The 11,892-nt window shown below is 39.8% G+C and overlaps 1 protein-coding gene across 2 annotated transcripts; it reads left to right on the forward strand.

Annotated features, from left to right (window-relative positions):
• Nucleotides 1-1,055: 1,055 nt before the first annotated feature.
• LOC149832624 (putative flavin-containing monooxygenase 1) lies at nt 1,056-6,605 on the forward strand. Of its 2 annotated transcripts, none has more exons than XM_090014609.1 (5): nt 1,056-1,680; nt 1,759-1,996; nt 2,765-2,935; nt 4,431-4,671; nt 6,463-6,605. In XM_090014609.1, exons 1-5 carry the CDS (start codon nt 1,204-1,206, stop codon nt 6,467-6,469), a joined length of 1,134 nt encoding a protein of 377 aa, XP_089870735.1. In that variant the 5' UTR covers nt 1,056-1,203; the 3' UTR covers nt 6,470-6,605. The 2 variants fall into 2 exon arrangements, with proteins under 2 accessions (XP_089870735.1, XP_089870734.1); XM_090014608.1 differs by lacking the exon at nt 6,463-6,605 and adding an exon at nt 4,913-5,271 and having other exon boundaries at nt 1,073-1,680.
• The last annotated feature ends 5,287 nt before the right edge of the window (nt 6,606-11,892 follow it).

Below are 11,892 nucleotides of genomic sequence, written 5' to 3' on the forward strand. Positions count from 1 at the left end.
GGTAAACTTGCAATCACATTGCACCTGCTTCCGGATAGAATTGTCATGTGGTTGTATGTGAGAAAATAATGAAAAAAGAAGGAATCTTTCAAGTTGAATATATCTCTATCAAGTTCCCTGTACAACCTTATTGTCAGTTCGTATAATTTTCTTATGTATAGTGGCCCAACAACTTTGAATATCAAATGGGTTCATATCTACTGTTAAATTGTATGAAACTGTCGTGTGGAATGGTAGGTTGGAGCTTTTGGTTTTCAAGGTTGGTAGGCTACAGATGTAGTAAAGTCTGTGACGATGCCTAACGAATGTCTCCAATTTTCATCTGCTTATCAAGACTGGTCGTGCGGACACACATTTCTCATAATCTGCACACGATCTGTTGGAGGAGGGACACGAGAATCAGGGAGTAAGATCCATGGATTTTCTTGGAATTTGGGTCAATCTCATTCGTGGGCAACGATTGTTTGGGAAAAAAAATGTGTTGATTAGGATGGTGGGAAGGAGTCACTACAGTATGAGAACCAGGAGTTTTTTGTTCTTTTCACTTAAATGTAAGTGTATGAATTATGTGCTTGGTTTTATGGGGACCAACTCTTCGATCTTTAAATTTTAAATTATGATGCATAAATAAAGTTTTTTAAGGCTTTAAATTCAACAGCTCGTAATCTTAGTATCGTTAAAAAAAAAAAATAGCTCAAAATCTTTGTAAATATTGAAGCAGCTAAAAATTATATTTTGTCATCGAAAATACACAATCTAACAGTTGATTCCTAACAAATTCACCTTGCCGAACATGTCTAAATAGTTGGATTTACAAAAAAAAAAAAAGTGTTGAAAATAGACCAGGTTCAAACAAAAAAATCAAAACGATTGGGAGAATTCAAGGTCCACCCTTTTCTTGGAGAATAAATCACATTACCGCGTGGCGGCGAGTAACAAACGCGGCACAAGAGAATTTTGGAGGTTGCTTCGACTTTTTTCTCTTCCTTTATATGTGCACCCAAAAAAGAGGACGACTCGTTGGACAAATCCAAGCATTGCAAACTGAAAGCCTTTCAAATTTTCCAACTCCCTTCTTCACGCCATCCTTCCAAACAAAGCCAACCCTTCTCTCTCTCTCTCACAATTATCGTGGTGCCTAGATACACTTGGACCTTCTCCAAAAGAGTTATTTTTCTCGGTTACAACGAAAGGCAGAGAGAGATGGGGAAGAGAGTGGGAATCATAGGAGCAGGCATCAGCGGCCTAATCTCATGCAAGTACATGCTGGAGGGAGGCTTCCAACCCACCGTCTTCGAGTTCCACAGCAGCATAGGAGGAGTCTGGACTCACCCAGCAGCAGCAGCAGCAGCAGCACCACCACCACCAGAGCCTGCCAGGTCTCACACCCACACCCCACCAAGGGCAGCTTACCAGTTCTCCGACTTCCCCTGGCCGCCCAAATCCAACGAGGAGTACCCAAACCCCAACAAGGTCAAGCGCTACATCGAATCCTACGCCAACCACTTCAACCTCATCGACCACATCAAGTTCAACTCCAAAGTTGTGAGCATCGACTATGTGGGAGCTGCAGATCAAGACCTTCTGTCTTGGACTCTTTGGGGCAATACAGGCGATGCCTTCAGCTCTGAGGGAACATGGGAGATCACCGTCCAAGACACCGAGCTTGAATCCACACATGTATCTTACTATCTTTTCACCTTTTGTTTCTATGCGATTTTTCTTTTCTTTTCTGAGGATGGGGATGTTTGTGAGCAGGTTTATGAGGTTGACTTCGTGATCGTGTGCATTGGGAAGTTCAACAACGCACCGAAAATGCCTGTTTTCCTACCAAACAAAGGGCCGGATGTGTTCAAAGGGAAGGTGATGCACTCCAAGGAATACTTGGCGTTGGACGAGCCCGACGCGCTGGAGCTCGTAGAAGGGAAAAGGGTGGCTGTCGTTGGTGCTCACAAAACTGCGTTTGATATAGCTGCCCAGTGCGCAAACGAGAACGGTGCGCCCCCCCTTCTCTCTCTCTCTCTAAAATCAAGAGCTTAGGTTAGAGTCTTGGCGAAAATATGAGATTTTAGAGAAACCAGAAGTATGTATTCTAGGTTGCATTTGGATTTGAGAGGTTCAAGGAACTAGGATGATTTTTGACCGCTGATTTGAGGGGAATTGGGTAGACTACTCTGTTCTTTGGGAATATTATTGCTTGCTCGATTTAGATGCCCAAATCCCCTGTCCACTTAGAATGGGGAGAATTGGGAATTCTGCTCTGTTCTTGGGAGAATCATTGCTCCATTAGATGCCCAAATCCCCTATCCAGTTAAGGATCCTCAGAAAGGGTTCAGACGGGACTCTGAGGACCCTTTAAGTTGAGAAGTAATTTGGGCATCCAATTTGGTGATTCCTCTGAACTTGGTGACGCTCACAGGTCTCCCCTACCAGATGAAAGGAGCGCCTGTGGGGCACGACTAGAGTCATACAGAGCTGTCTCCTAGCTGGATCGTCAGAGTCGCATTATCTGACGGTTGGGAGTCACTGGTTTGGAATCCGGTGGGCTACCTACTTTACTTTCCCATTCACGCAAAAAGAAAGCAGAAAAAAATAATGGGATAGGTCTGACTGTGGCATGTGATTTAACGTCAAGCGTTAGTTTAAATCTTTATATTTTGGCTGAAATGGTATATACAAAACATGTTCAATTTTTCTAATCATTCTTTAACTGAAACATGAATCTGGAGTTAAGCTTTCTTTTCTTTTTCCCTTTTGTTTACAGGGTTGGAGAAGCCATGTACAATGGTTATCACAAGCCCCCACAGGAAGAATCTCTCTAATTTTATTACCAAGCAGTTATATGGTGACCGTTCAAATGGCTCCATCATCCCAAAGTTGACTGCCGACACTAGAGGATTCCTTCTCTCCCTCTTGGGCACCCCTTTATCCTCTGGTAAGCTAATTTCTTTTCATCCTTATCCGTATCTTATGCCTAATTAAGTTTCTAACTTTCTCCTTTGTTGAATGAACTATTCAAACTAATAATTATTAGGAAACTTTCTACTCAGAGACCCGGATTTTTGCTTGATATTTCAGAAACAGTATCACAGACCCAAATTTCTTTTTACTGAAACTGACAAATAGTGCCTTTCATGGTTAAGAACTTAAAATCCATATACAATATCATTTTTAAACTTTGGTTTAAAAATGTGTGCTTTACATATTTTACTATGCAATAATAGTTTAGAGACAGCTTAATAATTTTATTATACATAACTCACGGTTAACCCGGCTTTCTCCAACTGAGGTCTCTATTTGACAGATTTGAATTTCAATGAAAGGTTCAGTCCTGAAGTGTCTTTTGAAAACGTTCCGAGTCACTTTCTGCAATGTAGGCTGCATCAACGTCAAGGGTGCCTCTCACGGTAGGTGCGCTAGATACCGTTCATCTCAAGATGAATGGCGGATCAAAGTTCAAACCATTTTTTGTGTTTTTTATGCAGACCCTGTTCTGGATGGACGATATCTATTAGGTTTAATAAATTAATGAAATTCCAAATATGGGGGCCTCTGTTTTCTTGGAAACTGCCAAACAAGGGTATCCAAGACACCCTTCTACCGGCGGGGTGCCCTTGACCTGAACCACTCTCCGTAATATGTCATATAAGGTACAAGGTGGGACTTGTAGACGAAAGTTTTGCTGATTATTAATCTAGTAGTCTCGCTAGGTTTTGGATCAAATAATATTGAGAATTACTATTGATGGTGGTTTTCAATTGTTTTTGAACCAGACAGCAAATCCTCGATTTTTTTTTTTTTTTTTGAATGGAGGATTTGGCATCTAGCCCTTATTCCACCAGGATGGGCGGTGGATATATTGAAAATACCGTCAATGGTGAATTTTAATATCACCTGATTCCACCTAGTCTCGCTGGCCCACTTCTTTGGATGTCTTCGATTTCAAATTTTCTTGTTTTTTGTCTGCTTCTACTGCTAAATATATCTGACGTTGACAAGTTTGGAGCGTTTTGGTAACTTTTCTGCTCAAGTAATGAGCAGATATTGGAAGTAAGAGACCAAAACAGCCAAGTCATTTCTCTTCTGGTTTTAACTTTTCACTACAAAGTCGTAACGGAAACATTAGGATAAAAAGAACATGTTTTATAAAATAGACTCCAATTTATAATGCTGTAATAATCTTGGGATTTGCGATTTCCCTTCCCAAATGAATCTATACAAAATCTATTTTCGAGCTCTTAGATATCCCTAAACTTTGCATAAAGTCCCCTTTTTTCTTGTTACTATGGTTGTCATTGGTTGTTGATATGCCCCCCCAAAGGGGACTTGATCTCAAGATCCCTTGGTTAGGATAGAGCTACTTCTAAATTTGAAAACGGTATACAAAAGCAGCTTTCACCAATGAAACGCGTTTCCATATGTTTCTGCAGCACTGTCGGATGACTTTTGCACGAGAGTTGAAGAAGGAAGCATCATCATTGAGCAATCTACAGAGTGGCATTTCTGCGAGGGGGGTTTGGTACTAGGGACTGAAGATTCACCTGTGGAAGCCGATGTTGTAATCCTTGCAACGGGATGTGGTGGAGATCACAGGCTCATGAGCATGTTCAAGTCCCCAACAATTCAGAAGCTCATTCTGAGTTCAACATCTGGGGAGATTCCCCTCTACAGGTATGCTTCTTTATTTCACTAGTCAGAAGAAAAAAAATTTAAGAGAAACGTGCAAAGTTTCTCTAATCTGTAGTCTAGAATGCTAGTTCAAACCAGGACTTGATTGCCACACTTAACTTGAAGTGGCTCTAGATTGAGGCCATATGTTATTGGTAGCTCAGATCTGCTCGATTTTTTTCTTGATCAAGCCACCTGGTTGAGCTTTTGTTAGCGATTGTGTTAATACTTGATTACACCACAGTAATTGCATCCATCCGCGGATTCCTCAAATGGCTATCATGGCAACCTCAGATGGCCTGTCCATCATACACAATTCGGAAGGCAGAGCGCAGTGGCTGGTTGAATTCTTTCAAGGAGGTTTCAGGCTGCCTACAGTAAAAGAGATGGAAGAGGAACCAATCAGATGTGAATAGCCCAAGTACATGATAATACAAGACTCACAGGCGGCCTTGTGTTCCATAGTGTTTGTACTCCCTCGTTACCACAAAGATATATGGCTGCAACCAATGCAACCAGAGAGCCACCACAACTTGTCATGTTTTTGCCTTAGCATGCATGCTGATGCTTCTTAAAAGAAATGAACATTAACAAGATTTTCCATCTTTATCATGCATTTTACAAGAAACATTCACTCCCCCTCCTTTTTTGGTACTTTTTACTCATGAAAAAGTGAATAATTGGGTTTAAAGCTTCTCATTCATGTGATGTTGAAATTTCCTTTGGAGGGGGAGGGAAGTGCTCATCATGGTTGCAACCTAAGGCGGCCTGGTTTATCGAGTTGTATTGCAATTATCAATATCCATGTGACTGAAGTATATAATATATATATAAGAAATTCTCATGCTTTTATCTTGAACTGAGAATAGTTTTCTTTGAAGTGGTATTTTGCATTTTCCTCTCTTCCTTTTTTCCTTGAGTTGTCCTCCTTAGCTAGCTTTATGGTATCCGAGTCTCAGAGCCTCTAAGATGATGCTACTCACCATCCAATGTTCCTGTCTATTCCTCAAGATCTCAGGAGGTAAAGTGCCTCCACTGAACAAGTTTGGTACAACGTTCAATTTTTGGCAGCTTGATCCAATGATCATGGTTGTGCAATGCAACACCTGCATTCTCTTTCATTCCCATGCCTCAGCTGGGGTTAGACTATTTCCCCAACTAATCCATAATAAGAATAGGTTTAGACGCCATCAACATGGGTAACCCAATTGGAAGGCTAACTTTTCAGTCAAATATAGCCAACTAATCTCCCAAATTCTATTTCTAAGTGTACAATTTGGAGTTCTATTGAGAGGGTTACCCACTTAAGTATATCCAACTAATAAACTAAACCATGAAAGGTAAAGGGGAATCATCATTCACCCTCTATTGTGAAATGTGGTTGCACCTGATCTCGAGCCATAGCCACATAAAATGCTTGGATCACCCTTGTTTTAAGTGGAAGTGTCTGATACCAAGAGCCAGGGACAGTGACGATGCCAAGACACTGCAAATATATTGCCTGATCTGCTTTCTGTTTTTCAATTCAATGTTTGACAAGTCATACAGTAAGACAGCATTTAGTAATTATGGAAATAAGAAAAGCCTTTTCCTTCTCTTGTTCTCTTTTCAATACTATTATAGTGTGAATCTAATTATGGAAATAAGAAAACCCTGCCGTACACTTCATCAAACAAGTTAATCTAAGAAAAAAACTCTACAAAAATTAAAGTGTTTATGATTAGTCTTATCTTCTACCAAGTGTGAATTTTCATAATGGTATAACTTGGTATTATATTTGTGTTTTCCATTCAGGAGTTAAATCTAAACAATTAAAATTACATGGTTGAAGGAGATGAGAAGTTGGATGAATGAGAGACAAATACGAATACAAGATACTTGAAGAATTACTACAGGTCTTAAACCATGGTTGATCCATATTTAATGCTGAACACACAAGTCACTGAACATACCCTTGTATGGTTGCTGCCTTAGCCAAATTGTTCAACTTTGCAATTGCTCCTCCAAGTTTGCGCAATTGAATTTCAGTACAAGATGTTTCTGTGCATGTGATAAGGACATCATGCTGTATTAAGTTGAGCATTTGGTCATTACTTATACTGATGATACTTTAATTAATTTTGTGTCAACATAATATTGATCAAAAGACAGGTAGGGAATTGCATACAGACCTTCATTCAATGTCTTCATCGAGAAAAGAAAGTGATCAAGCAGAAAACTTGTCCAATTCATGACAGGAACTTTTGTGACAAAAACCGTACGCCATGAATTTACCATGCTGGAAAATGGCTGTAAATTCACATGTTGGATTCCTGTTAATTGATGTAGATATAAAGCACCTATCAATCGGTCATGGTTCCCCTGAAACTTTATGTTTTTAACCAAACAGATGATTTTGCAAAAGGAGACTAAAATGACTACTAAATGATAATTATATAAAAAAACAATAAGAGGGATGAATATGTAAAACAGTCCGCCTGGTATAATGATCATTTTGGATGACCAAGTAATTAACCATGGTCACCATGGTTATCTAACGTCACTAGGGGTGTCAACGGGTCGGGTTTGGTTGGGACCCAGGTAAAACCAAACCTGGTCTCAATTTTTGGGTATGATATCTGGTTCTGACCCGAGTCTAATCACACCCACTATAAGAGAAATCATAGGCAGACCGGATAATAACTACCTGAACCAGACCCAGGCCATACCTGGTAAAATAATATTTTTTTAGCATTTTCACATTAAAGAATTGGTCTTAATCGGAACTCGGGTCGGGGCCCGGGTATAAAATTTCACAAACTATACTTGGATCCATATATTAATCGGACCTTCGAGTCCGAACCCGAGTCTTAATCGGGTCTTCTTATTTATCACCATCATAGTGACAAACGTTAAAGATGGCAAAATCTCATTTTTTTAAAACTTTCAAGAATTTGAAATTTTTTCATAAATCTTGCATTTTTTTGGCAAAATCTCGGCAATAAAAAAACAAAATTAAAAAATATAAAAATTATTTTTATAAGAAAATATTAATAAAAATTATTTAAAAATAAAAACACACAGTTTTTTCACAATAAATAGCCGTTTAAAAAGTAAATATCATGTTTAAATCATGGTATTTATATTTTTTCATAAATATCATGATATTTTGAAAATCTCACGAGAAATCACCGTTTTAAACTTTCAGGCAATTTCTAGCAATATTATCACGAGATTTACATAAATCTCACGATATTTGTCACTAGATCACCCTAAACCCTATAGGGTTAGTACGGGTCTGAGTCCCAATAAACCCGACCCGTTGTCACCCCTAAACGTCACCTTCACAAATGAGTCCGTTTTAGTCATAACAGCTGAAAAGGCAAGTCTTATTTACCAAAACGCATAAGGGGCGGGTTTTTTTTAATAACTAGCCAATAAGGCATAGACAATTTTGCTAAAAACCTTAAAACTTTACCCTAAAATAAGCAGCCACCTGCTCTTGATCCATGGAGTCTCAAAGTGTCGTTGGTGCAGTCTTGGTCAAACCATGCATGCAGTTCACCTGAAACACTTAAACGTGTCTTCCACAACTGCACACATTCTAAGGCTTTTTATTTGGAACCCCTTATCCCTGAGAGAGAGAGAGAGAGAGAGAGAGAGAGAGAGAGAGATGGGTTCAAAAGAAGGTGCAATCTCTGCCTTCTTGCTTGTATTGGTGTTTCTAATGAGCCAAGCCATTGCCATTAGCTCCACCACCAACGATTGCACAGATAAATGCCTTCATAACTGCGGGCTCCATATGGGGAGTAGTACTCTCTTCTGCAGTCGACTTTGCAGTCGTTTTTGCAGCCGTATGGGTGATGCTCCAATGGAACCAGAAGCAGCTGATATTGATCTCTCCACACAGCCACCACAGCACACGGGCTTTGGCTCTAGCCCTTGATCACTGCTGAATGTGAAGACTCACCAACTTGCATGTCCCTATAGTATGAGGCATGCATGTGATAAAGATAAGAATGTATGTTTCTAAGATCAGCATTACCTGGATATGCAATAGACTTATGTAGTACAAGCTATGATATTGTAGATGACTTATGTAGTACAAGCATAATCATCTTTTATGCCAGTGTTATATATGCTTAGTCCGAGTCGCTAGAATATGAGAATTGAAATATGACAACTATGAGCATTTTCAATATTTTGTTTTTCTTCAAATCCAACCATGTGGATGTGCTTGGCATGGTGAATTTGCTAGGAATCAACCATTGGATGGTATATAGTTGAGAAAAAAAATGTGATTTTTAATGCTTGAATATTTATGAAGAATATAAGTCATTGATTTTAAAGCTTAAAAAAATGTTGTTCATGCATCAAAATCCGATGATTGAAAGAGCGGGTTTTTATAAAACCATAGATCACATCCGTAAGGTTAGATTCAATAGAAAAGAACAAAAAAAATCATGAAATTCGTGGTTGACATTACTTCTCATATTTTCAGTTCTCGTATTCTAGTCTCTGATCATTGATGGCTCGCCGTATTAAATGTGGCCGGAGGCATTCATCTTTGATGGCTAGCCGTATTAAATGTGGCTTGAACTTTGGTGGGTCAATGGGACCTACATGTACTTAGCTGGGTTAATACAACTTAGCATTGGGATTTGAACTTGCAACGTTCCAACACAAGGTGACGTGCAGCTCCTGCCAAACAATCCGAGCTCCCTTGGTCACGTAAGAGTCTTTGTTGGACTCTTCTTCTTCCATCTTTTATGGTAACTCATAAAAGATTGGTATTGTGAGCCAAAAGGAAAGGTGTGTTTCTTGAAAATAGAATAAGTGAGGGTGTTCTCTCGTTTGGTGTATTGAGAAGGAGAGTTACTTGCTCTTTTGGGGTTTCTTATTCACCTTTGAGTGTTGATGATAGAGAAAGGAATTTGGCTTTCCTGTGGTGGCTCTTTAGATTTGGGTTTTCTTGGGTGTTGTAAGAACGAGAGAGAAATGTATACCGGTTTGTTCCTCGTGATGGAGATCAAGATCTTAGCTGCACCCATCGATTCTCTAGAGGGGCTGAACAATAGGTGTGGTTATTAGCGGTTGTGGTTTAGCTTAAATTTTTCTTTTTTATGTTGGTTTGGTGACGAAGCTTCCAGTATTCCGTAGATGTATATATGTAGGCGATCTTAACGAACAACGTCACATAAATCCTTGTTCATGAGTTAGGTTTAGTGCTTGTGTGTGTTTCCTATAGGCGGTATCGAATCCAAAACGAACATGGTCTTCGAAATCTCAAGAGTCATGGATACACAATATGTGTTCTTCAGGCAAGCATTCACTCTAATACTAGAAATGGAGCAGATCTACCCCTTCATTTTGAGGAAGGTGTGGTCTTCTTAGACAGCAGTATCGTTGCCTTTAATGCAGTGGCGGAGCCAGGGGTGGGCGATCGCCCACCCCAGAATTAGAAACCGAGTCGAAATATGATACGACTCGGGTCTTCTTCTTCATTCTGCACGATTTGGTGGTTGCATTCTTTCCTTGCGAATGCTTGTCGAAGAAGATTAGAGCAGGGTGGTGCAGGAGTGGAGATCAAGCCTCCCTGAGATACAGAGTACCCTATGGCACCCAGACGCAGGAGACAGTGGACATGGGATGGAGCCAGCCGAGGGAGTTGCTTCGCCTCATGCTGTGGCGAGGACCGTCCCCTCCGAGAGGGAGCTGAGGAGGCACCTCAATTGGAAGACCTTCGGCATGCTGCTGGATCACCACCGAGAAGGAGGTGGCTTAACTACCGAAACAGGCTTTCGATCTCGATCTATGATCTTCACCACCACGGAGGCTTCAAGCCATTGCGCCACCGATAGAGGTCGATCATCACCACCCAAAGTCTGCCCACCCAACGAAAAACTTCTGGCTCCGCCACTGCTTTAATGAGGACCATCCGTCATTGACCCATGGTGCCTTATAGAGGATCCATATCTATAAGGTGGCCCACAGTTAGGGATGACAGTTGACTGGTGGGTGTGGGGACAAGATCTCCATTTCCGTCCTGTCTCAAAATAGTGACCTTCATCCCCGAGACGTTTTGGACCTCTACTGCCGTTCTGTCTCAAATTTACCATCTCAGTCTTCATCTTTGCCTTGCTTTCTGTTTTCAGTCTCATATATATATATATAATTTTATAACTTGCGAGAAATTGAAAAAAATTCATAAATCTCGCATTTTTTTGGCAAAATCTCGGCAATAAAAAAATAAATTTAAAAATATAAAATTTATTTTTTATAAGAAAATATTAATAAAAGTTATTTAAAAATAAAAATACATGCTTTTTTCGTGATAAATAGCCATTTAAAACGTAAACATCGTGTTTAAATTGCAGTATTTTATGTTTTTTTCATAAATCTCACGATATTTTGAAAATCTCGCAAGAAATTACCGTTTTAAACTTTCAGGCAATTTCTCGCGATATTATTGTGAGATTTTCATAAATCTCGCGATATTTGTCACTATAGGGACTCTTCAAAATTGCACCTACCAAATTGACAATAATAAAAAACAAACCTAATGTTTTCATTTTGTCAAAAATGCATCCAAATTTTCGGCCGTTAACTAAAAATACACTTTATGTTCAATTAACTGGGGTTTATATTAACCCAACTTGTGTTGAGCACAGAATTTTGCAATCTTACCCTTAATCTATTGAGAAATCCTCTCTCTCTCCTCGCTTGGTGACAGCAGGAACTCCATTGGCAATGCCCAAACTTCTAGCTAGCTGATGAAGAAGATGATGAGATGGGATTGAGATTGAGGGTATCTCAAGAGGAACAGGAGACTCATTGAGAAGAAATTAAAGGCAGGCCGTGCACTCCTTTCCTTCTCTCTCTCTAGAGGAAGATGGTCACACTCTGTGTAGCATTCTTTCCTGAACATGTTTGACTGTCGTTTTGAACCCCGAAAGGAGTGTCTTAACTTTCTGTAAAATAAACTGGTCAGCCATCATTGTATTCTTATTACTGAAGATAAAATGGGGTTCTGTTTGCCTTCTTTGTATGACTTTCCAGCCAGGGGTGTCAATGGGTTGGGTTTGGTTGAGACCCAGGTAAAACCCGACTTGAACTCGATTTTTGGGTTAGGATCCAGACCAAGGTCTAATTGAGTCCACTATAAGAGAAACCATACCCAGACCGATAAGAACTACATAAGCCATAACGTTTACCTATGATCGATGCATGGTTGCTAGAATATAA

Source organism: Nuphar pumila, chromosome 7 (genome assembly GCF_984573655.1).
Source record: "Nuphar pumila chromosome 7, dmNupPumi1.hap1.1, whole genome shotgun sequence".
NCBI classification, from domain to species: Eukaryota; Viridiplantae; Streptophyta; class Magnoliopsida; order Nymphaeales; family Nymphaeaceae; genus Nuphar; species Nuphar pumila.

Excerpts from the sequence above, each read along its gene's own strand:
- LOC149832624 (XM_090014608.1), top strand. The coding sequence starts at position 1,204 with ATGGGGAAGAGAGTGGGAATCATAGGAGCAGGCATCAGCGGCCTAATC. Across the intron at positions 1,681-1,758 it reads CCGAGCTTGAATCCACACAT|GTTTATGAGGTTGACTTCGT; the intron begins GTATCTTACTAT and ends GTTTGTGAGCAG. Across the intron at positions 4,672-4,912 it reads GGGGAGATTCCCCTCTACAG|TAATTGCATCCATCCGCGGA; the intron begins GTATGCTTCTTT and ends ATTACACCACAG.